Raw genomic sequence first — 24,886 nt, 5'->3', positions numbered from 1 at the left:
TGTCACTAGTTGCCAACTAAGGCGCTCCTGTATCAACTGATTATACTGTAATCAACTGTTTACAGTATAAGCCCCATTCCACAACAGACATACGATTAAATGCATTCATTGGATTCTATGGTAATGCAGAGCTTACCGTGCTTCACATTTAGCAAAGGAGCCTTTGGAGTCCTTGCCACAGTTACCATAAGGGTCTCCTGCTGAGTTGACCCTTTGAAAGCAGATGCCCGGAGCGGGCTTTGCTCCTGCAAAACACAATGAAACGCATTAAAAAGCTGGCGACAGTCACAGAACCATTCGGCGAGGTGGCCTTCCACATACCTTGTCCCCACAGGGTGATGCATTGCTGCTCGTGAGTCTGGCAGATGCCGTTATAACAGTAGCCGTCCACGTTGTGGCAGGCGTGGCCGTCGTGCAGGTAGACGTTGGAGGGGCAGTTAGGGCTGGTGCCGGTGCAGAACTCAGGCAGATCACAAGAGTTACTGGATTCACGGCACGGAGTGCCTGCTGGCTTCAGCTACACTCAAATATTGACAGCAAGCAATAGTCATGAGGACAAACACCCAGAGGGAAGCTTCGACAAATATGTGGTGGGCTTTGTGTCAGGATGGTGAAAAAAATAAATGATATCATGGCTGGCTGATCAGAACACATCATACCTGACAGTCCTGGCAGCATTGTCCGTGTGCACAAACAGCATCCCCCTTCAGAGTGCAGGTAGAAGCGTTGCAGCAGGGATTCATACATTCCTTCAGATGGAAAATAATGGAAAAAGAAGGCAAGCACAGAAATGGGACGTAAGCGAGGGGGCCCAAAAGCAAAGAATAATTTACTCAGCACAAATGGATCATATTTCACCTCCAGAGCACGTGCTCAGGTTTTGTTATCAGAGAGGATGCAGCCCGAGCAGGGCTGTATTCAGCAACAACTAAGAAACCTGGCAGAGGAAAGGAAACAGCAGTTTCTCGTTCTCGAAAAACGATGTTTCCATCTGAGAGGACTTACAAACTCATTTAGACCCCTGGAACCACAAGCTGGGAAACAGAACAATTAATAGAAGAGAATAAAAAAAATCCAACAAACAAACAAAATGTTCGACATCTGCTTCCGAACTTCACCAGCAGGATATTGTTACTACCCTGCGGAGTTACCCAGGCCGCAGTCAGCAGCGAGGAATTCAACCCGTACATGCTCTGTTATAACAAAATGCTCACTCAAGCTATTTTCTGGAATTAGTGTCCTTTTTCTCAATACTGGTGTAGCGGTCTGCCACAGAGAGAACTCTCTGCCTCCTGATACAGATTGAAGCCAGCGTTCAACCGCGGCCACGCACAATAGATGTGCGTGTGTGATCTCACACAGAGGCAGGCTGACTGGACGGTCCCTCTCTTGCCATTAATTAAGCATCGGTCTGAACACACTGTTCAGCCGAGTGCAGCTAGAGTCAGGAGGAATTAGACGGACGGCGCTGGCAGGGGTCACAGCTGACATGACGGGCCTCCCAGAACTCTTTTCAGCCTGAGATCCATTAAGGGCCTTTCCCATGGTCCCCGGGACCAAAGGAGGCGGCGGAGTCATGCTGAAAAGAAGTAGCCTGTGATTGTGGGGAATAGGACCCGGGCTTTTTAATGAGGCTTTTTAATGGTGGAGTGCTGTCTCAGAACTCTGATCTGGCCTGCTTTGGCATGACGTCGCTCAAGTCGGCGGAGAGCTTTATTATCGCTGCTGGCTCAGGCCCGCGAGGCTTATGACAGTTCTTTGTTTTGAAGCACAAGGCCACTTTCATGCCTGCTCCCCGGCTGAAGCCTGAACAGCTCACAAAAAGGCTCGCTGGGCATAAAGGTGTAAACATATCGCGAGAGACAACGAGGCATTCTCTCACGTATAGGCTATGATATCATTTAAAATATTGTTGCAAATCATTATCGACGTCTCCTTCATATTCCACAATTCCGTTATTGTCAGTCTGCCTCTGCAGATTGCCAGCTGCATCATGATGAACTGTTTTATCATCCCACAGTCGCAGCAGCTAGCAACGTGTGCCACCATTACGTATGTGCATGCCAATGCAGAGTCATTTCAATAATTCACCGGCTGACAGGGTGAGCTGCCAGCGATGTTTCCTCTCACTGAATTGTACCGCGATCAGACAAGCCTCTTCCCAAACACTTCTTCAGTGCAGAGGATGAATAAATTCACACTCGTACCTCTCAGCTCATTTTCCGAAGACTGTGTTTGAATGACGAGAGCTGTGCGTCGATATTTGTTTTTACTTTGGGGAATGTTGGTTTGTGCCACGCTTCTGTCAGGAAAGCTACAGAAACCCCCACTGGTGCATCTGCTTCATTCGTTTTGTTCAAAAGTGGGAAACCTAATTAAGAATGATTCATGGGCGGCAGGTAGGAAAGAGATTTCGATTTCGACAGAAGGGGCATAAAACCAGGTCTAATCAGAGGTCTACATGCCACTCTTACCTCAAGCTCTCCACAGTCACACTCCTCTCCCTCCTCCACGTAGCCGTTGCCACATTTCTGCCCACCGTAGAGCACCTTGACCTCAGGCATGTTGAACAGACACATCCCGACGCCTTTTTCGAAACTGGCCGTGAGGTCCTTCTTGCTGCAGCTGCTGAACACTGTGGGGAATGGATACCTGGGAGGGAGTGACACAAACAGAGAGAGAGAGAGAGAGCGAGAGAGAGAGAGAGAGAGAGAGAGAGAGAGAGGGAGGGAGAGGAGGAAGACGATTGAGATCCCCCACAAGGGTCTTCGTCAGTCTGATGTAATCAGCGCTAATTGCTGCTAATCACAAAATCAATTAGCCGCCGGAGCTCGGCAACCTCTCCGAAGCTCCATTAGCATGCAAACAGCACAGGGCGCCGGTGACGGCTCCCTCCACGGAGAGAGGCAGATCTGATAAAGCATGGTTTATGAGATGTGGGATCATAAAAACTCAAACCAAAAAGTGCTTCCTTCGCAAGACTTCGCAAGACCAATAAATTTGGGAGAAACGGGGATGGGTGTGTTTTTAATATGGTTTTTGGAGCGGACGGAGAGGGTGGTCCTCTCTGTGGGGAAAGCTCACAGTCCAGAGCTCTGTCTGCCAAAAGCCTCATGTGGCTTTATTTCTCTGATAATATAGTGCCGTAGATAACTGTGTGTGTGTGTGAAGTGTACATTAATATGTGCAGAGTGTATCTTGTCCTGTGTTTCTTGATAAAAAAAAGGTTTTTACTACCTCCAGCTACACCATTAAAGTCAGACCAACAAGGTCAGAATGGGTGGATCTGTATGTAATATGCTCACTTCTATCTGTGTGTGTCTTTGTGCACACAGACGAGTGCACGTAAGAGGCAATATGTGGGAGATCCACGGCAAACTTAGATGCCAAAATGTTTCTTTCGACAGGAAACACACTCAACAGCTGGAAGTCAGGAGACGTAGCCGCAGTCAAACCGCATGTTTGCCCGTAAACCTTCGTACTTTAAAAAAATATAAAATGCGTTTCAGAGGCGTTTAAATGTCTGAGCAGCAAGGAAAGTTCAGATAAGCAAACTGCCTACAGAGTGAACCAAGCACATGCCACATATTCAGTGTATGATGTGTTTGTAGACAATGACAGCAAAGGGAATGATCCAGAAGCTGTAAAATAGCCATTTACACTCTGGAGCTCTTCGTCTCAGACAAGGAGGCATTTCTATGAAGCTCAATGTTGAAAGGTCTTTCAAACTGTTTTTCTCTGATTGGGTTTCTCATCTAAAGCGCCTCCAAAGTATGTCCTGACACTCTGTGAATGTTTTGACATGACCTCATTCTCTGCTGGCCTTTGATTTCTATCATGTGTGGAGGCGGCTTACATCAGCTCCTGCTGCTGACCCCCTCCCCAAACACACAACTCGCTGCTCTCTAACGTCAATACTATCCAGAGGTTGTGCTAGGAGAAAGTGGGGTACCTCGCAGCGGATCTCTGCACTTCTCTGGATGAAAAGCAAAAGATCAGAGTGGATTTGTAATGACATGAAATGGCAAAAGGAAAGAGCAATAAGGAAAGCTGTAAAAACAGCCATTACTTGCGCCCTCTTTTCCCCTTCCTCCCCGCTGAGCCCCTCGGGGAATCTTGCTATGATGAACAGCTGTCAAGGCTGCTGTTCAACATTCAGACCACTTCCTTAGCAACTGCTGTTGTTGATTTCCTCTTTGCCCCCAAAGCCCCAGCCAAATTTGCTTGCTCAAGTTGCACCCCCCGTTCTGCTGCATTCATTCAATATCCATGAACTCAGGCCTGTTCTTCGGTTACCAGCCAATGCAATCCATGACAAACACTAACGTCCCTGAGATACGTGAGCGGCTCACGATCCAGCTGTTCTTTATGAGAGCCAACACCGAAATAATTGGTCTACCCCGCAATGGTGTGGGGCTGGGAGGAAGAGTAATGGCTGTAAAAAAAAAAAGAGGCAGGGGTACCGATGAATTACAGTGCCACAGTGGGCACATCTGGGGCTCATGGCGAGCTAAAGGCACTCTAGACAGCCACTCATCCCATGGGTGTCTGGACCACCGCCTCAAAAGAAAAGGCCGGGCTTGTTCTCATCCTGTTCTGGCTTCACAAAGGATGAGTCGTGCTCACCTCTGCCTGGTCTCTCTGACTGCTCTTTGTTCTGTCTCATACTGCTGCATTTGTTGTCCATCTGGTCCCGCTCCAGTTCCATTACGGATATCAATTCGTCTCTGTTCTCTGTGTTCTTTTGTTCATCTCGAACCTACAGTTTGTGTCTTAAGCTTCAGAGGTACTGCAGTTGATAAGAGTGTACAAAGCAATTACCGTAACTGCGGTGCAGCAATGGCCAGACAAAGCTTTAATGGATCTGTGGGAGGTCTGGTGATAAGGAATCATTCCCAGATCTATTACAGGCCTCTATGATCTGCCACACACTGTGATAACGCTCCAGTGATGAAGGCTTTCAGACATTTTCTCATTCCTCTGCTTTGACAAGGGGGTAGATGAACTGAGACACGTAACCCAAATATTTGTGGAGAGTAAGAGAATAAGTCATCAGTGAAGACATACAAAAAGGACCAAAGGGAATCTGACATTCACAACCTGTTTCTTTTCTCTTGTCTCGACTTTGCATTGACCTGCTGTTTGTCTGGCTTAACTTGTCAAATCGAAATATTTCTTAAAAAAAAAAAATGTATTAAAAATGATTTGGCCAGAGATGCGGAACAGCAGCAACATTTGTGGCATTCAAAACGTCCTGCATTGTTTGATGACTCTCAAGTACAATTATGGAGTTAATTAACAGTTTTCAGTGTTGAGCAAAAACACCATGATTCTTATTTACAGGTGAGTATACACAACAGAAAACATCCTTATTGATATTATTTTCCATTCCTGCCAAAAGATCCCCATAAATGCCACAAACAGTACCTTTAAATGTTGCTTGACCAACGCACGAAGGTCGGGCTTGTATATCATTTCGCTGCAGACTATGATCATAAATCCAAACCTTTTTCACGGGCGATTAGAAAACTCTTAAGGCAAAGTAGCACATTATTAGACAGAGCACTTTAACCCACATTTAGCTGGGCAGGTCTCTCCCCTCCGGTCTGTCCCTTGTGGTCCAGATCACACAGAACGCAGGGTAAACCCATCCAGCACGCCCTCCACAGCCAGCTTATCTCACATCTATTCAGCCATGAAACACTGATGAGGCTATGCATCAGATCTGCTGGCCTTTCCAATGGCACATCTGCCAAAACATTCCCCGCCGTCCTTGAGAGCAATTTTTTTAGTGAAAAATGCAAAATCTGCAAATACTGATTGTGCCCCTATATCTGCATTCTGCTGTCACAGTTTCATTACATTTAGGAAGACCTCGATCTTCCGGCACGCACGTTAATTCAAACCCGACTGTGACAACTGTAACTATGACAAATATTTCATACTTGCTTAAGTTGTTCAAAACCACAGTCACTACACTTTTATTATTCATTTTATGGCTTCCCGTGAGCATGCAGAGCCTAAGCTCTGGGTGATGACATGAGGTGATATGATCTGTTGTGGCCTTTGGTGCCTGGCAGTCTGCTCTACGTTGTAGATACTGAAGAGCATTTTCACATTGATTTCCCTGTGGACCCAATTAAACAAGGCATACTAGAGAGTTCCTGTTTGTCAGTGGGGCACGGGTCACATTTCCACGGCGTCCCGTGGACTTTGACTCACTTTCTGTGATTCCTGATTCTTTTATGACGAGGGAAATATATCAATCTCGCTCCCAGCAGTCATCATCTTACTCAGGGCTCGACCCGCGTGTGAATGAACCCCGTCTTAATAATGCATCTTGCAGTCTTTCTGTCCATCAACATCTCAGTTTGTGTGACTGACTTAGATGGCAAGTGACTAAACGTTTATTTTCATAGGAACACAATTATCATGGCACTTTATAGTTCAACACATTTTGATTGCAAAGCAAATAATCAAACCATGCTGCGTAAATGCTGCAACATTTTCACGACTTGTTGTCGAAATTGAGGAAATAGTTCAACCAGACAAATAAATAGTTTGCTTACATCTGGAAACCAGCTCCATGAAACAGTTTGGATGTTTTTTTCACAAAACCTTTGGTGAAAATACATTTTTGCCAAATTGTGCTTCAGCAGTCAGAATGTAATTAGCACGCTGACAGCAAGAACATTCATGTGAATGTGTCTCCGCCCAGACTTCATTTACCATGAATACCTCAAAACAGTCACCAATCTCGTCTCCTGGCAATGGTGGTAAGAAGCCACACTTGGTTGATGAAAGAACTACGCAAGAGACTCACCAAGAGAGGCGGATGAAGCACAGAACCCTGTTGAGTTCCTATTTTAATCTGATAATGATGCAAAAATGTATATGTTTGTGCACATTATGTCCCTCTGTCCATAGAATGCCCAGCAGAAGCTCAGTTGGTGTGTTTTTGTTCCTGTGTGTTATAATCTCAAAGGATGGAGACACCAGCCTGTTCTCATTTAAAGCTAATGGAGGGGGGGGGGGGATAGTGGGATGGTCGGGGAGGAGGACGCGACAACTGACCGTGACCAATGTGAGCAGGAAACAAGCAGTGCTCTGTGTGGATGTGCAGCTGCCACTGGGACAGCTTGTAGTTGTACTGCCCCCCCCCCCCCACACCACCACCTACCCCTAACCCCCCAGTATAATCACGATGAACTGGATCCCATTATCTCCAGCAGCAAGGCCAGCAGAGCTTGATGAGTATCAATCGTTGAATATCAGCAACAATGAAGACATTCCTGCACTCTATTTGATTAAACTGAACGCTCGATCAAAACAGCAAAAACAAAACTTTAGCGACTCCATGCTGAATGAGTGTTGTCAAGTTTCGCTCGTACTTTCAGTCATTGAATGCAGGGGCTGGTAATCAGCGGGGCTTTTGTACCAACTCATTGTGAAGACGCATTCAGCGTGATCACAATGTTGCTTTGAAAGAAGCTGGTCGCCTGCCGAGGAAAAACACGACAGTCAACGCCATCAACAAATAACTGTAGCTGGACGGACAACATTCAAGTGATTGCAGCAGATTCCATGTGTGTGGCCACACGGCACTTTAAAGCACGGAACTACGAGGGGCTTGAGCTGGACTCATGGGAGATGTAGTACCGCCTCAAGCGGAGGGTATATGGTGCTGACCTAGAATTAACTGAGGAAGCAGAATGAGGCAATACAGAGTTCTTTAACATCCTTATTCAAATGTATTGCTTCCGTAATCCCGGATTAAACTGCAGAGTAGCAACATGGAGCAATAAGGAGGGTTACAGGGGATTATTGTGAAACCAAGATCATTTCCTTCTTTTGTCAGATGGAATGAAAAAAAAAAAAAGCATCGCCGATGTGGATAGCAGAACAAAAAAAGTAAATATTCACGTCTTATATATTTCTTACGATTCTATATTTGGTTCAAACTAGATTCTTCCACATTTGGAGAAGTTCGTCACTGCTACGTATGACTTCAGATTGAGATATTCTAAGGGAGAGGTGAGTTTCCTTACATAAGAAACTGTATGATAGACAGTTTTCAGAGGTATTTAACTATTCATTAGGACTTGCAGAGAGATTTTCCGACATTAAAGTTGCATGTGTGTCAAAGAATAGAACAATTCTAACTGGCTGTGAATAAGGAAGAAAGGGAGAGAGCCAGCAGAGAAAGATGGAAACAAGTATTACTTGCAGTTTTTGATCTGTTTTTCTTGTTGCCAATTTTAGGATAAAGTCCTTGACCGGGGATCCCCTCAATCACGGTTAAATATAAATCTACATCTTGCTGCTGTGTTGCTTTATGAGTCTATAATCAAGAATAGTGCTACTCTGTTTTTCATGGGTCTGATCCAAACCAAATACAAAGGGATGTTTCCAGCATAAACCCCAAACTGAGGCTCCCACAGACCACTAGACCTTGAGCTGGAACTGATACCCAATGTTTCCACCAAAAACATCCCTATCCAGCTGCTCGGTCTATTGCGAGATGTTAGACGTTACAATCTATAGTGACAACTGTACAACAACGAGACCTCTATCTTGATTTCTTGTTAGATACACACAGACATTCATGCAGTGTTTTTTTAGGCTATTTGAGGTTGTGTCAGGATAAGTAAAACTGTACTTTCGTGGCCATGCACTGCCACTGAACAACTGGCGTCCCATTCAGAATGAGTCCTATTGCTTCAGGACTTTAGCACAGCTGCTGAATCTGCCATAAACCCAACGGCCCAGCGGTTCAACGGCATTATTTGCTTCCTGCTCTACAGACAACAAATCAAAAATGGAGAGCCCATGGAATAATATTTACATATGGTCACAATCTGGGCTCTTTAGAGCGACACTCGCTGTATTTAATAAATTACCGAATTAATGCGAAATGAATGAAGGCTTGACATCATGATGATGCATTTCAGATGGTTTTAGAGTAGGACGTCATTTGAAAAGTCGAACCAAAAGCAGCCTCGCTGGAGTGCACTGCAGCGGTGAATGATAGCATAATGTCCTAAGGCTGATGGAGGGCCGACTAGCTGAAATTAAACTCCCCCAACAATATATATTGCAGTGCAGAGTCAGCTATCTTGAAGATCTATTGAACCCTAATTGTCAGGATAGAAGCAGTGACTCACCCCGTGGAGGGAGTCATGATGCAGCCTCCACGGTCCACGGTCACCCTGCAGCCACACCCCCTCTCTGGGGTGTCATGGTTCATTCCAAAGTTGTGTCCGAGCTCGTGGGCCAGAGTGACTGCAGCGCCAAGGGGGTTGTCCGAATGGTCCTACAAAGAAAAACAAACCAACATGAATCATGCAGGAACTGAACGTGACATTGCCTCTGACCAACATTTCATCTCAAACCCTCTTTTCTTTATGAATCAGACTTGTTAAGTATAATCCAAGCGAGACATGAAGCTACAAGCAACGTCTTATAATAAAACGTGTTCAGTTTCGTTGCGGCTAATTAAAAACAGACGTTTCTGATTACACTCTGAGGAAAATAACAAATAATAAAACATTTTCCGCGAGCCAAATTGTTCCCAACAGGACCGACTGGGGAAAGATTACTCAAAACAAGTGAGTGTAATTGCATATTGCCAAGATTCAACAAATGCTGTTAGATCTGTGCTTATCAGAGCGTTTTGTCCGCTCGACGTTGTGGCACTCAAATGAGAAATGAAACAGCAGACTGCTGGCTGTCACCTTCAGCTCGCTCGGCAAACGTTGACACATCCAGGTGTGCTGCCTCATTCACACAAACAAAGACGTGGACCCTCCTCAGAGCAAAACCGACAAAGAGGTTGAAAAACTGAGGACAGCTTGAAAACCACACAGCCAGCAGAGATAACAGAAATAAAAAAAACAGCCAGTGCTCGAGTATGCACGGCGAAGATGAAGCTACGGTGGCAGAGAGAGGAAGAGCTTTGTTGGCAGAGGCGCCGCTATTTCCTGCAAGGTGTGTAAAACATGAACACAACGACGAGGCTGAGATAAATAATGTAGCGGCAGCAGCTATCACCATGCCGCTGGAGTCTTCCGTCACCGTGCATTATTCAGTAGCGCTGTGCAAGTCCGGCTCAGACTGATGAAGTGCTCTGCTGGGGGCTTTTGAGCGTAACGGTCATCAGCCGTCTGCACTCGCCGCTGCGCAGCCTGGGTTAAGGCAAAGCAAACCCTCTGTTTCCTGTTTCCTGGAACAACGACGAAAACCTTCGCTGACTGATGAGGCTCGCTACCTGCCACTGTCTGTGTTCTGTTTCGCCACACCGATGAAATTAATGTCGCATTCCGGGGCTGGTAAATAGATAAACCAGATGGTTTGTGGATGGATGTAGATTTTACTACCTAGAAACATAACAATGAGACCCATAGGGGAAGTTGGCTAATGAGTTCAAAGGCATGTTGTAAAGGAAGGGAGACAACTGAGACAACAGGGTCGCGATTTGCCCAGCAGAAGAGTCTGCGGGTCGGAGGCCAATCCTTTATGTCTCTGACCTGATGTATGTACATATGTAGAGCTCTATCGCAATGGACCAAGTCCCGATTTTACCATCTGGGAGGACAAGAGTGAAGAACCATCTGGGGACTATAGCTGTAAATCTTATACCACCAGCCAGCCAGGCTACAAGAGAAACAGCCCATCAGGGACATAGGGTATAAAATAACAGCATGACTTGCCCTAATACGACATGACTTCAGCACATAGTAGAGTTCTGTGCGGGACAATCATTTACGCCATGCCCCTTCGTTTTTTCATTCGGACGGGGATATACTGTACCCTTGAATTCACTCGTTTGTTGCACTTCATTAGGAAGCAATAGTTTCCACTCGTGTAATCGATACCCACTCTGATTTATCAGCACTAAGTAGAGGGTACTATGCACACCAGCTTGGCCTTCCTGGAAAGAAAACCCCCCCAATGATGTGTGTGCCCTGAAGTCAATACAACTTCATATCAACTCTGGAATCCTTAGCTCAACTCTTACACAAGAGACTCGGGGGAGAAATATGAGAGTATTATGTCAGACAGGAGGGAGGGGGAGAGTCAGGCAAAGAACGAGGGGCAGGAGGAGGGAAGTGATCAAATAAGTCCAGTCTCCTTTCTGGAAGTCAGAGACACCCCAAAACATGCCTTTTGTACTCCTTTAGGATGGAGCATGCGTACTTTCTTTCTGTGGTTTACGTACCATGACGATTCCTCCCGACTGCTCTGCTGTGCACATACTCATGATGGGTGCCATACCAATGGTGGTGCCCTGGAAATAGACCCCACTAAGGGGGAGGAAACAGAGGTCATCACATCATTTGTCTCGCATAGCAGGACCAATCTCCACAGCGCTGCGTCAGCGCCAAGGAAAGGTCTGGCTGTAGACATTATCATGTTAGTAGAGAGGAACGAACACTTTGGCTTGTATTTTTTTTAAACCAGTCCCAATAGCGGAAGGCGAGGAGAATGCTGCATGAGACACACAGCCAAGGGCAAACTTATACCCACTAAATCCAGCGAGTCAGACTTTCACATCATCAGCACTTTAACTGTCAATGTAAAGGTACCCGGGAGAGTGTTTGACCACTAGTGGCGCTGTAGAGCAATGAGTTATCTACAAAGGGTGGTATTGCAAATATGTAGTGGATGCTAGTGTTAGCATTTCCGGGCTAAGGACTATGTAACATGGGCTGAAAACATTTCTTTGGTTGGCCGATTGGCGAACTAGACCTGCACCTTATGTGATATGACAACAACTGTACAACACTAAATACTACTAATACTGCAAAACATCATATAAAAACCACTCCAAAACAATTTTGGAATAAAAGCATGACTTTCAAAGCGCGACATGGCGAATGGAACACAACCATTACATGTGTGTGCTTCAAAAGCAGAGCTACCTGATGAGCTGGGCGTTGTCGTGAGGCTTCTGGGGCAGCAGCTTGACCTTCCTCCAGTCTAGGAACTCATGCAAGGTGGTGAAGGGGTCCTGGGTGATGGGGCACTTGTCCACATCACTCCACACCTCCAGGCCCACCAAGGCAACACGGATATTCAGAGCCCGGTAGAACTGAGAGTGGAGTGGAGAGAGAGAGAGACGTGTTTTTAGGTTAAGGGCTTATAACTAACTTTCTCTCTAACATGTTCGGTTTCTCTCTTGGATGTACATTGCCTATTTAAAGGAGCAGTGTGGAAGATCTAGTGGCATCTGAGGGTGAGCCAGTGTTTGGTTTGTCCGTTCTGGGCTTCTGTAGAAACACGGCTCATTCTAGGCTAATGAAAACACAACAATAGCTTCAAGTGATTATACACAAATGAAAACATAGTAATGAATGTTATATTCCATTAAATCCCCCAGAATCCTACACACTGGTCCTTTTAAAACAGAAATAATATTCAAATACTCGCCTATAAATGATGATGGGCACTCAACATATCCTTACACATTAATAAACATATGAATAAATGATGTTTTGCAGCTTCTGTTTTATTAAACAGCCGCCCACGGCCCGTTTTATCACAGCGGCTCTTCAAAACATTTCCCAGTCGAGTTATGGAATTGATCATCCATTCATAATCCAATCAGCCTCCGCTCGCAAGTGGGTTCATTCTCAGCAGGGCTTGATGTGACCTCGAGTGAATCACACGCCCACACCGCATCCCCTCTGTCGACCTGATCGTTACCTTGTCCACGTAATTGGCGATCTCAGCCAGTCGCTGCTTGACCTTCTCCATGTCCTTGCCTTGCTTCTGAAACTGAGCAACACACAAAGCAGGCGGAAGGAATAAAGCGAGGAGAAAGAGAGGTGAACAGCCCTCTGGAATGTTTATTTTCATCAAAGGCATTATTTGCGACAAATCAACACTGCGTTCAGCTCCAGAAATAGTTCTCACTGGGTGTCGCGGTTAATTCCACCGGCGCTTCTGCTGCAGCGATAACCTTTACCACCTCGTCTTATATCCAGCGTCTATCCATACATGTGTCTCATGTCAGCAAGAAACACTCGCTTCTCTTTGCCCTCTTTAAGATCTTAAGTCTGCGTTTTGAGATAATTCAGAGTGCACATAAGAGGCGGAGCCATCTTATCTGTGTCCCGAGGGGATTGAGGGGCAGCTAAGCATGTGACCCCTGAGCCCCTTTCCTGTGGGACCGGGAGCGGAGGGTGACCAGGTCGACTCGGTGGGGACCTCTGCTTACCTCTCTGTTGTCAGCCACAATGATCAGCTCCACATACTTCGTCGTAGTCTGGACGTGGCGTTTATGCTGCAAAGGGGGGGGTGGGTGACAGGGAATAAAGCAATAAGGGGCCAGCAAATGTGAGCGGAAATAGAGGGCGGTAATGACAAAGTGATGAACCAAGAGATGAAGAGGAATGAGAAGGAGGAGGAGGAGAGAGAGTTGAGAGAGTGGAAGAAGAAGGACGTTCGGAGGACACACTTAACCGCAGCTTTCTGGAAAGGGCAGCCTAAATTGAGTAGGTTGCCACTCAATACGGCTTTTAACCTGAACTACACTCGACACAAAAGGCGGCAGAAGCAGCATCAGCACAAAGCAATCGGCGACACTTCAAGTCTGACCCGCTGAGAGCTGCTAAGGTCACACGTACCTGCATTAACACTCTTACAGGGACCAGGATATTAACGAATAAATCACCGTGTTTTTGGACAATGCTTCCCGCACTGTTGGCAGTGCACAGTATGAAACACTACCCTCTGCTTTCTCTCCAACGTTCAAAGAGCATGCGATCGGCTCAATGTTGATTTATGTGACGTCTGCACAGTGACTCTATACCAGCACACAAAGTGTGCGTACGGGCAAGTGAGCATATGTCCAAAAAGAAGCAAACTCAACACTCAAGAATACAAATGACAGCCATGCTAGTGGATCAGTGAGGATGTACTCAAATGCTAACATGTTAGCATTGGCAATGCAAACATGCTGACAGTGCAAGTATAGTATGCACCACCATATTTAAGAGTGTTTGCACGCTCACATTTGAAAATTAGCACTAAATTCAAATAACTGAGGACGATGAAAATGTAATGTGCTTCTTCGGGCATGTGGTCATAAACCAAATACTGGACAAATTAAGATTTTGACCTGATGATGGCGCTGGAAGAATGAATGAATGTCTCAACCAACTGACAATTGCATTGCCATGCAACACATAGAGAAAAAAAGAGAGGCGATGGCATTGTTTTGAGGCTCTTCCAAAACAAGAGAAACACAACCTCTGACCATGAAGCAGATGGTCTGTCTCACCTGCACACACACACACACACACTCACACACACACAGATCCTATACCATCCTGCTGGCCCACTTTCAACCTGAGCCTCTTTATCTGTGCTGGCCTGGCAGCCTGGATCCTCTCTGCTCTTATCTGCCTCCTCCACAGATAAGCCAGGATGGGCAAGTGTGCTCTCAATGCTGCCTATGGTGATTACCAAGTCTCTGGGAGGCCACTGGAAGGTAGACACGCACATGAGCACGATGGTCAATCAACTCAGCAAAGACGAGCATCCCTGTTGTGACTCCGATCCGGTGAGTTAGAGGTTACAAGATGCAACACATGCTTTCATTGTCACTATAAAACTGAAACTGCCACTGGGAAATGTAAAACATAGGTTTCTGCATCCAATTCAGTCAATGTGTAGAAAAGAAGAGGAAGAGGAAGAGACTATTAATATATCGTGAAATATTTCCAACAACCCCCAAAACGTTTAAAATCCTCAACGTCACACAAATGGCAAAAACATTCTCCCTCTTCTTCCCTCAGTTCCTGTTTCACACACCACTTCTGCTTCAATAGCGGAGGATTAAGGTGAAGAAAGAGTTCAGAGAGAGAATTTAAGAACAAAGACCAGCTCACTGGAACTTTCAAGCACATTGCCTCATTGCCTTTATGAAGCAAATGGAGCTGGCTCAGGTGATGAAGATGGACACCGTATAATGGAGCTATGTGATTCCATTATTATCACCGTCCACAGCTTAGTCCGTTCAATCCATATGTATTGAAGTCCACTTCAGCAATGACCTTTCCTGCCCCGATATCAATTTCATCCATGAAAGACAAGACACTCACAAAATGCCATCACATGTCTTCAGGTTTGATATTCGCAGGAACTCCTGTTGTTGTCGTGCAGTTCCTGTCAGCCAGCCATCATATCTCTCTCCCCTTCTCTACGATCTCCCTCTCATCATCCAGAGGCACTCTGCCTACACGCAGCGTCATCTCTGAAATATATTCCCACTTTTTTTGTGGATCTTCTCTGCGCTACGAACGAGACCTCTCGCTCCTCTGGTTACAAGTCACACTTTTGTTTTGAAAGTATCCCTCCGCCATTTTATCAGTTTTCATGTTTTTAATCACCTCTAGGATTGCCGCGCGTGCGTCTTATGAATAAGAATTAGACCACACCTATTTCTGTCTGTTGGGAACTTCTGCTGTTTCAGGATTTCTTCACTCTTAACGCTGAAGACAAAGCTTGCCATTGAAGCCAGTGCTATAATCATCAGCAGGAATGAGAAAAAAAACTGCAGTAAAAACATCAGAAAAACCCCATGACTGCATGAATAACTAAAAAGGAACACTGTGAAAAGGCATTATGTTTTAGCCAGCACAGCCATATGTTTGGCCTGCGTCCCCAGAACACACTCAAACTCAATATACCCTTAATGAAATGATTAAACAATTGCTGCAATAAAAATTAGTTTAAAGGAAATGGAAAGTCCCTCACATTTATGCTGCATCACAATTATGGAATGTGTGCTTTAGCCTCCTTGGGTCCTTGGACATCTGTTTCATCTTTTACACGACCTGTCTGTGTGTCTCTTTGTGTTGACCTGACCAATCAGCCGTGTTGGGACACTCCTGCCATCCTTCACCAGTCAGATAGAGATCACTGGAGTCTGTGTTCTCCACTTATCGGCCCACGTCATCTTTAAAAGCCCTATTCCCTCTGAAGATAGAGACTCCCTGTGACCACGGCCCTTATGAGTTATCCCTCAGCTCAGTGGGGCAGAAAGGAACTGAGTGCAGGGTGGGGGATAGGGTGGGGTTTCTAAAAACGCAATATGTTTAATTCTTGATGGACGGGTCCTGCTGAAGGCGTGATGTACACGCCTGCAGTCTGATGTCGCTTTTCGGAGCAAATGGTGTCACTTAACAGCCAATGCACTTTCCAAAGGCGTTTATCAAGCTCGGCTCTCCGCACAAGCGCATCACTAATGGTCACTGTTAGAACAGATGGAAGAAATGAGTGAATAATTCAACAAGTAGCTTCTAAAATATACAACAGGCCACTTACCAACATCGACATTGCGAACTAGCTTTTTAAAGAAGGTTAAGGGTGAGAAATGTATTTTTGTGCAGCCGGAATCCAAATACAAGCTACAAAATGAAAGACGTTTTTTTGCACTGAAGCTGGTTGATGCGAGCTTTTCTGCTTCACGTCCTTTTCAGAGCACAGTGTGATTAAAACAGCAAACATTTGAGTGGCAAACACAAAGAAAAGCAGAATCAAAAGGGCCCCATTAGCTTTAATTGCGAGACAAAAAAAGAAGTGGTGACTGAAAAGACATTCTTCAGCACGAATGTGATGAGCAAGGAGAAAAGGGAGGTTGAAAGCATTTCTCCAGGCGATCTAACGGTTGAAAAGACACCAGAGCTCACAGGATTGAAATAACAAATGGAGTACACCCGGTTTACTACGTAGACAATCCACAGGAAGTCAGCATAACTTCATCACAATGGAATAGTATGCAACGTCAACACAAAGAACACTTCAGCAAGCACAGCCTGTGGATTAAAAGCTGCTGCGTGCATTTGCAAAAATCTGGCGATATACCTATCATGATACGAGGGTAACCATTTACCATATTGCAATATATTGCAATAATGTGAGCAAGGCAATGTTTTTTTTAAATCAGATTTTAGGATGTCAGAGTAGAACACACCACCATATGCATCCAATATGCATACAATCTGAATACAATAAACTGTCTGCACTAAGAATGGTGGAAACTGCATTTGCACAGTCACTGTAACATCCAACATCTCAGCACTACTCTGTGTGCAATCAGCGCCACCGTCTGCCACCAAACTTGGAATGTAAAGTATTCATTCAAAAAACCAAAAGTGGCTGAACGTCTTACAGTAAAGGCATTTGAAATGTCTATTTGTCTTTGTACTACCTGAATGTTTCTTCCGAGAAGCAAACTTTGTTGATGTGTTTGACAAAGAAAGACAGGGGGCGCCCTGGTGGGATCCTTTGAAGCGTCTCTCCCACCCCTTGTCATCTCGACTCTCAACTCAGTAATGAAAGCATAAAATGCGGAAGAATACTTGAAAAAAGAGAGCGAAGAAGAAGGTCTTGAAGATAGACACTTCTCTTTCAAATCACACCGCGAGTACAGACAGTTTAATGATCCTTACCCTTGTGCCGAAAGCCCTGAACGGACTGCTGTCTGCATGTTCAATGGGGTAGGATATGTTGAAATCATGGCCACAGGTGCCAGAGGCAAAATTGAGGTGTTCCGCTGTGTAGATCCAGTGAGTCCCATCGGAGTGATCAGCAGATGGTTCCAGTACGTAGGATTTGCCTTCAAGAGTTATGAAACCCCTGCAGAGAGAGGAAAGGTTCGACAACATGCCTCGTCATATTCTATTCATTTTGTCAGAATTCAAATACTGGAATTGCACGGAAACATATGAGACCTGGCTGAAACAAAAGGGATCCTGACTCATGCGTGACATCCTAACATAACCGCAAAAGCTGATACATCATTGTGATGAGTGCACTAAAGAGCAGCGTCTCTTTGTTTTACCATTGTTTCCCATTTGTTAACTTTTTCTCAGGTTTTTTTTTAACAGTGAGTCTGGATAAAATGTCAGATTCTCTCAAACCTTGCACAATATTCACAACCACATTAACTCACACTAACCCCCCCCCCCCTCCCCAAAAGCCTGAGCACTCTGCCAACTCAAACCGAGAACAAATTGTCTCGTTGAGCCAGACAATGTGTAGCTCTCCGTCAAACAGAGTTCTGTGCGACACAAATAAATATTAAGGACCAAGCGCAACAGCAAGGGCTTCACGATCAGGCCATTGGGTCTGCAGAGGGTGTCGTCGCTTGGCTCGTTTGTGAAAACATTCCTGATGGTGTCCAATGATATCACTGCAATCATTACCCCTGTGTGACATCTGCAAAACACTAAAATGCCATACCTGTCTGAAGCCTTACAATAAGTCAAGTTCACTGCTTTTAAACAGTATATACAAGGTGTCATCTTAACCTATCAATATCGCAAAATTCATGACTTACTGAGGTCTGTTGACACGCCATTCCTCAGAGCTGCACACTTGAGACTTACACGTGGCCTCAAGTCAGACGATAAGGATAATTCTTGCTTATTACAACCTGGATCTGACGTTCATAGCTTTGATGACCGTTTTAATAGTTTTGATGACATTGTGCTCACCAAAATAATTGATCAGAGAGGATGTAAACCTGCCAACAATTTAGCCACATTACCTGAACCAATTTATTTGGAGGTTAAGGTGAGAGAGAGCACCAGAGATGGTCCCGCCAGTGATAATCACTTACAAAGCGTGCGGTGCAGCTATGGCTAACGTTTGCTTTAGGAAATAAAAAGGTGTCTGACACACTTACTTGATACCAGCACAAGTACTGAGGCTGACGTCCGAGTTGACGTGACCCTCCACCTCACCGTGGTAATAGCAGTTTGCCTGTGTGAGCACAGAGAAAAAGACCTCAGTATTTAAAGTTCAAGACAAGAGGGATAGTGCGACAATAACTTCAGGTTTTTAAGCACACTTCAACAACAGACGTCCCAGCCGATCACTGTGAAATACGAGCAAGTTAACTCTGGGGGTAATCGTCTTTTGCAGAGTTAGCAGCAGCCATTCATGCTCATCACCGCAGCTGGATGATAGCTGAAATCGGTGCGCGCTGCTGCATTCACAGGTACCCGCTTTCATGGACCACCTGTCAAGCTGCAGCATTGAGCAACGAAAGCGAATTAAAGCCGGTGTTTATTGAACCAGGCCTGGCAGCGAGAGGGCGGGGAGGAAGCGTCTGGTTTAGAGTGAGAACAGCCCTTCTGAGTTAGACGGCCTCGCTCAGGTGAGGTCTAACCAACGGCCCCGCTGCCCGCCACCCTGTTCTGGAAAACAAGGAAATGTGAGTTTTCCAGGCAGTAAATTTTAAAGTCCGGCTTCCTTCAACTTTGAGAGGCTGACTTTCAGTGAGTTTCATGGTGCTAAAGGGGATCCTTGCTTGATCTTGCATCCCAGAAATTCTTCACAATAATTCTGCAATAAAACTATGAAAATCTCACTTCTGACGCCAGCTAGGGCGTGAATAGACTTTCTTTCAGTCTTACCTCCCAAGTAAGCATTTATCGGCAATCTGGATTTAGTATTGAATCCACTAATTGAATCCTTAAGAAATCCCTTCAGATCTGCTCCAAAATGTAATGGGTTCTTCCTTGCGTCATGCTACACCCTTCCTCCAAATTACACGAAAATCGGGCAATAAAAATAGTTTTTTCCCGGAATCCTGCTGACAAACAAAATAAACGGACATGGCAGAGGTAATTATCAGGTTCAGGTTTCAGTTGTTGTTTTTTTTTGGTCCGGCAACTTGTAACTGCTCTTACCAGCGCCAATTCCAGCCATAGCAGCTCAACAGCAGCTAGAAGTTCGTGACTATCTGATGAACAATTGTTTGCAAATACATAACGACTTTATACAGCGGTAATACATGTGTTCTGCTGCTTCCAAAGGGCCACAAAAATCCATTGACAACTTACAAAGAACAAGAGTTAATATTAAAAGAACAAAATGTGAACATTATTCGTCATAGTACATATTGAACACCTGTTCATTTTGTTTCTGCTGTTTGTATCTGATTTGATAAAAGATTTGATATGAGATGTGTGTCGACATTTTAACAATTTGGAGCCAGATTCAAAATGAAAAATCCAGAATATGATAATGTTTACATACGAACAATACAAATAAACAGAACTGGGAAAAAAATACTTACAATCCTTGCAGCACTTACATTTCACCCAAAACGTATTTTGGCAAAAAACAGTTGCACAGCATATAAATAGAATTCTTTGGAGACAAGGTTAAATAATGGAAGCCAAAGCTGCTGCCCAAAACACGACATCTTATTCAGAGGGCATTCAAGAAGCCTTTCTGTGTTTGGCCACTTTATATCTCCACCTAGAGGTGTACTGAAAGAGAACTATCCATCATGTCGAGGTAAAAAGGTGCAAAGAAAGGACAGCCCATTACATGAAATATGAAATTGTAGTGTGGCGAGGAGGAGCAGGGCTGGATTTAGTGCGCTGAGTTAATGCTACCACCTCATGTTTCTTTGATGAGATCATGACTGTGATGCATGGATATAGGGGATATGAATAGACTTTTTGTTTCTCAGGTTTCTGCAGAGAGAAATGAGAGCGGAAAGTGCTTACGTCTTCATATCTGGGATAAGAAAGATTAATAGCTAATACCCAGATTATAGTGGGAGGCAACCCTGGGTGTGAACATTACATTGTTTGTGCATTTATTATTCTAAGTTAACTCTTTAATATCCATGCTGGTGATTGATATTCCCAGTAGATGGCTTTTGTTACAGCACATGGTACTTAGAGAGAAAGGGAGCGTACGTAAAACGGACAGAGGGAGTCTCCTCCAGCCGGCAGGACAAATAAATTAACTCGGGATCAGTCTCGAAAGATCTGGCCGTTTCCAGTTAAAAAAAAAAAAAGACCCTCCCATGAAGAGCTGTGGTCATGAGAGAGGAATGAGAGGAGGGATGGAGGTTGAAAGGTTACCGGCAGTGATCCTTTGGTCCATGCATTCAGGTTTTAATCCACCACTTCATGGAGTGCAGAAGGATTTCTTCGTAGGGCTGCAGCGACCAATTGTTTTAGTATCCTCCCAATTACTCCATCGATCAATCCCATAACAAATGCGTTTGCTTTTTTAAGGAGCAATAGTAAAAGAGAAAATAAGACTGAACATTGGTTTCCTTTTCAGAAAAATCAATATTTGTATTGCTTGAATTGCACACAATAGTATTATCTGGCAGAACTAAACCAATTTAGTTTATTTAAGTGCAATGTCATCCTCCAGGTTTCAAGGCTCCAGACAAACTTTTTTCACCACTTTCCGGAAACCTTCCCGAAATGCAATTTCAAGTTTCCTGAATGAAGTGTTATCCTGTTACCCTGTTGTTGTCATCTACAGTGGTGATTTGCATAAAAACTGACAATTAAAATTATTAAGAACTACATTTTTGCGGATTAAATATTTGATTCGATTAAAAAAAATTCTTGTCAAGTTTTAATGATGTATTATAAGCTGCTTATAGCTACTGATTGAAGTTAAACAGATACCAATTCCCTCTAATATCTATTTTATATTGCTGCGTAAGTAAACATCTCTTCAAACTGCATTTATTCAGCTTTCTTGCGAAAAACTACATCTTACAAGAATATGAACTCATAATAATGTTATAATTTACCTTAGCCCAATTGTCATTTTTACTGAATAGAGCACAAACCCATCATAATGTAACTCAATGCAGCACTAGCTGTTTGCTCTTTTATTTAGCCAAGCACGGGTGATTCCTCGATTTTACATCATTTGAATTTGAATATTTTGGGCTGTTCATCAAACAAAACAAGCTGAAGGCTCTGGGAGATTGTGATGGCATATTTTCCATACTCCTCAAATATTCTCAAGATCAATGAATCTTATGAATCTTAATGAAAACAAACCAGGTGCAGAAGCCCTAAACCCATCACGTCATTCATCTTACCACCATTCATGTCGTCCGGCCTCTCAGTGTCTTCGGAGTCTGTCCTGAGCTGACCCGCTGCAACTCTTGCATTGTCTCTATGCTTTGGAATGGCAGCAATTCAGACGAGCTGACCGAGCCCAGCCAATGATGGGCCAGCTCTGGTCTCGCCGCAGTCTCAAGAGGAAAATATTGTTAAATTCACTGCGTGGGCTGGCCTTTATTGAATTACATTAATCTCCTCTTTTATGGATTTCAGCATAAGTAGGCCAGGCATTTAGTACACAGACCTCACAGGATGTCTATTATTATGCTTACCGGGTATCTGAACATAAGTTAGACGTTTAATTGCTTTCCAAACTGCAGATGATCTAATCAAGCAAGCAGGTGGAGGCTTTGAGGCATACTGAACTGTTATCATACTCAGCACAGTACACCCTCATACTTTCCTTATAGTCTTGCTGTTTCTAAGGAATGAAAAAATCCTTAAAGGGATATTTATGGATCCGTGGAAGATGTTTTCAAAGACCCATTATATTTAAAAGCAGAACATATTTTGCTCTGGAAAAAAGAAACAAGCTTTAATGAAGATGAGAAATATTAATCACAAAACTGGAGCTCATCACAAGAAGACAAAACCCTAACCTTGCATGGTTGGAAAACACTCAGTATAATCGAGTGTAATGAAGTAATTAACTCATGAACTGCAAAAAAAGAAGAAGATATGTTTGTAAGTTATGAAGTTAAAAACAACAACATTAAAGACCCTAAGTCAAAATGAGTGAAAATTCATTCACGAGACTTAATAACAGATGTAGTTTCGATAAAAGCACAATCTTAATTTAACAAGTACAAGGCTCATGAATGGGACTAAAGGTGCCGAATATTTCACAGTCAGTGTGACGTCTGAAGGGCACTTAGATGTTCACTCGTTTAATATTTTCTTGCAGACCCGTGTTGCAAGCCATTGTTTGGGACAGTCTGAAATTCATCCAATATAAAAAAGACTTGAGCCGTTCCCTGAAACTGAGTCTGTTCTCTGACCTGTGTCCGCCCTTTATTTCATCAAAAATGAAACTGCTGGAAAAGAATGGGCCCGCTCACCTATCCAGGATTCTTTGTGTGCACGATGACCCCCTTCTATAGGCGGTTTAAAAGCGGGTCTAACTGCGACATCAACTGACCCAATTGATGTCGCAGTTGGGTCAATAGATGACATCAAACAAGAAGAAGCACAATGAAGCAGAACCCGACAACAAGAAAAGCTCCACAGAAGCCCAACATTCCTGAGCGCTGTCGGGTGCGTGATGAAGAATTGTGTCAGCCTTAATAATAAAAATAATAAAAGGTTGTTAACATACCGTGAAGTTGTGAGAGCCTGTGACCGCAATTCCATCTTCCAGGTAATGGGTTTCTATATAGTTACTTGCAAACAGCCCCCTAGAAAGAATAAACAAAGACAACAAACGCTCAGAAGTGATCCTAAGGGGCTTCATCCTGAAAAATCAATCACAGTGTCTTAAGCCAGACTATGGAAGATAAACAGTGTGATGGGATTTAAACTGTAGCCATGCTTTAGAAGAGTACAAATTGAATTGAGCAGCTGCAGGCATCAAGAAAGACGACTGGTGTGGCATTTTCTATCAAGCCACTTTCACACCACATGCATGCACCATGAAAAAAGCATTCAATATCAATCCATAACTCATTCTATGTGATACGGTAGAACAGTAATTAGCTTACACATTGCAGATCGTGAGATCTGATCATTTTGTTGACGGGAAAACAGTGAAGAAATCAATAACACTATGAAGAGATTCTCTGAGGTGACCGAATGATCCTTTTACAGTTTTTAATCTAGAAAGCCCAATAAATCAAGTTAACCTCTGCTGCAGGCAAACAGAGACATGTTGCACTGCTTCCTTCTTCTTCTTCTTCTTCTTCTTCTTCTTCTTCTTCTTCTTCTTCTTCTTCTTCTTCTTCTTCTTCTTCTTCTTCTACTTCTACTTCTTGAAGTTGTTGTGTTTTTTACCAACCTACTGTTTCCATGGTCAAGAATTAACCCTCAATATTTTGTCCCCATAGGGCATGCATTCATGGCAGTGTCACTCACAATCGTTACACTACTTTATCATGTTTTGAAGAAACATACTGAACAAACAGCATACGAGTGAATTATGCTACGATCATCATGCCATTGCAATGGTTTTATAGCCAAGTCTACAGCTGCTATAGCCTATAGGAGGGTCATTTATTATTCGATTTTTGGTAAACCTCATAACCGCTGAACTAATTCTGCCCCGTCATTGCAAGATCAATCTTTACTGTCACAGCCCTGCTACAATGATGGCTGCCCTTCTCGTCACTTACCGAGGTTACTGGACACTCGTGAAGGGAAGGACGCTCTCAAGAGTATAAATGGGACTGTCCATGTATTGTACATGAAGCGAGCGCATGCACAGTATTACACTACAGGATGCCAGCAGATGGCTGGCTTGTGCTCATCCACAGTAGAGGAACAAACCTCAGCAGGCAGCTGGATTCTCTTACTGACCTCACTGCTGACAACCCAGCTGGGAGTGTCAGCTGTAACAACCTGGGGAGGGGGGTTATTTTGTTTGGGAGCTGTCAGCATGAGACACAATGCTTCCCCGCCCTCTACTCCTCTGCTGAGCCAAAGAGCTGGTAATAATCATCGGATCAAAGCGAGGCCAAGGAGTAGAGCAAGCCAAATAAAATGATCTGTTTCTGCAGTCTTAATGAGGTCTGCGCTCTCGGTCGGACGCACAACCTCAACATCTGCCCACAACAGACAGTCCAGTGTGGTGATTGTGTATGTGTCAGCCTCGCTGCCTGCCTTTCACACTCTGGGAGAGTGTGGGTATAAAAGCACCCATGTGTTTGCAACACGGAACCAAGAAGCCACACCTTAGTGGGTCTGCAACATGGAACCAAGAAACACACCTTAGTGGGTCTGCAACATGTAACCAAGAAGCCACACCTTCGTGGGTCTGCAACATG

At 44.2% G+C, this 24,886-nt stretch overlaps 1 protein-coding gene across 3 annotated transcripts in view; it reads right to left on the bottom strand.

Moving 5' to 3' along the window:
- adam12a (ADAM metallopeptidase domain 12a) overlaps positions 1-24,886 on the bottom strand; it is a 65,469-nt gene that overhangs the window by 11,322 nt on the left and 29,261 nt on the right. For 2 of the 3 annotated variants that reach the window (XM_079292833.1, XM_079292835.1), the window contains exons 4-15: positions 23,227-23,305; positions 18,698-18,774; positions 17,460-17,646; positions 13,220-13,285; positions 12,706-12,777; positions 11,922-12,091; positions 11,219-11,303; positions 9,165-9,313; positions 2,475-2,652; positions 660-749; positions 322-517; positions 137-245 (exon numbers count right to left, since the gene is read on the bottom strand). In XM_079292833.1, coding sequence (XP_079148959.1) covers positions 137-245; positions 322-517; positions 660-749; positions 2,475-2,652; positions 9,165-9,313; positions 11,219-11,303; positions 11,922-12,091; positions 12,706-12,777; positions 13,220-13,285; positions 17,460-17,646; positions 18,698-18,774; positions 23,227-23,305 — 1,458 coding nt within the window. The remainder of the gene's footprint in view (positions 1-136; positions 246-321; positions 518-659; positions 750-2,474; positions 2,653-9,164; positions 9,314-11,218; positions 11,304-11,921; positions 12,092-12,705; positions 12,778-13,219; positions 13,286-17,459; positions 17,647-18,697; positions 18,775-23,226; positions 23,306-24,886) is intronic. The other variant, XM_079292834.1, reaches the window with a different exon arrangement.

This window comes from Melanostigma gelatinosum (assembly GCF_949748355.1).
Source record: "Melanostigma gelatinosum genome assembly, chromosome: 21".
Classification (NCBI taxonomy): Eukaryota; Metazoa; Chordata; class Actinopteri; order Perciformes; family Zoarcidae; genus Melanostigma; species Melanostigma gelatinosum.
This window is presented reverse-complemented; position numbering and strand designations above follow the sequence as displayed.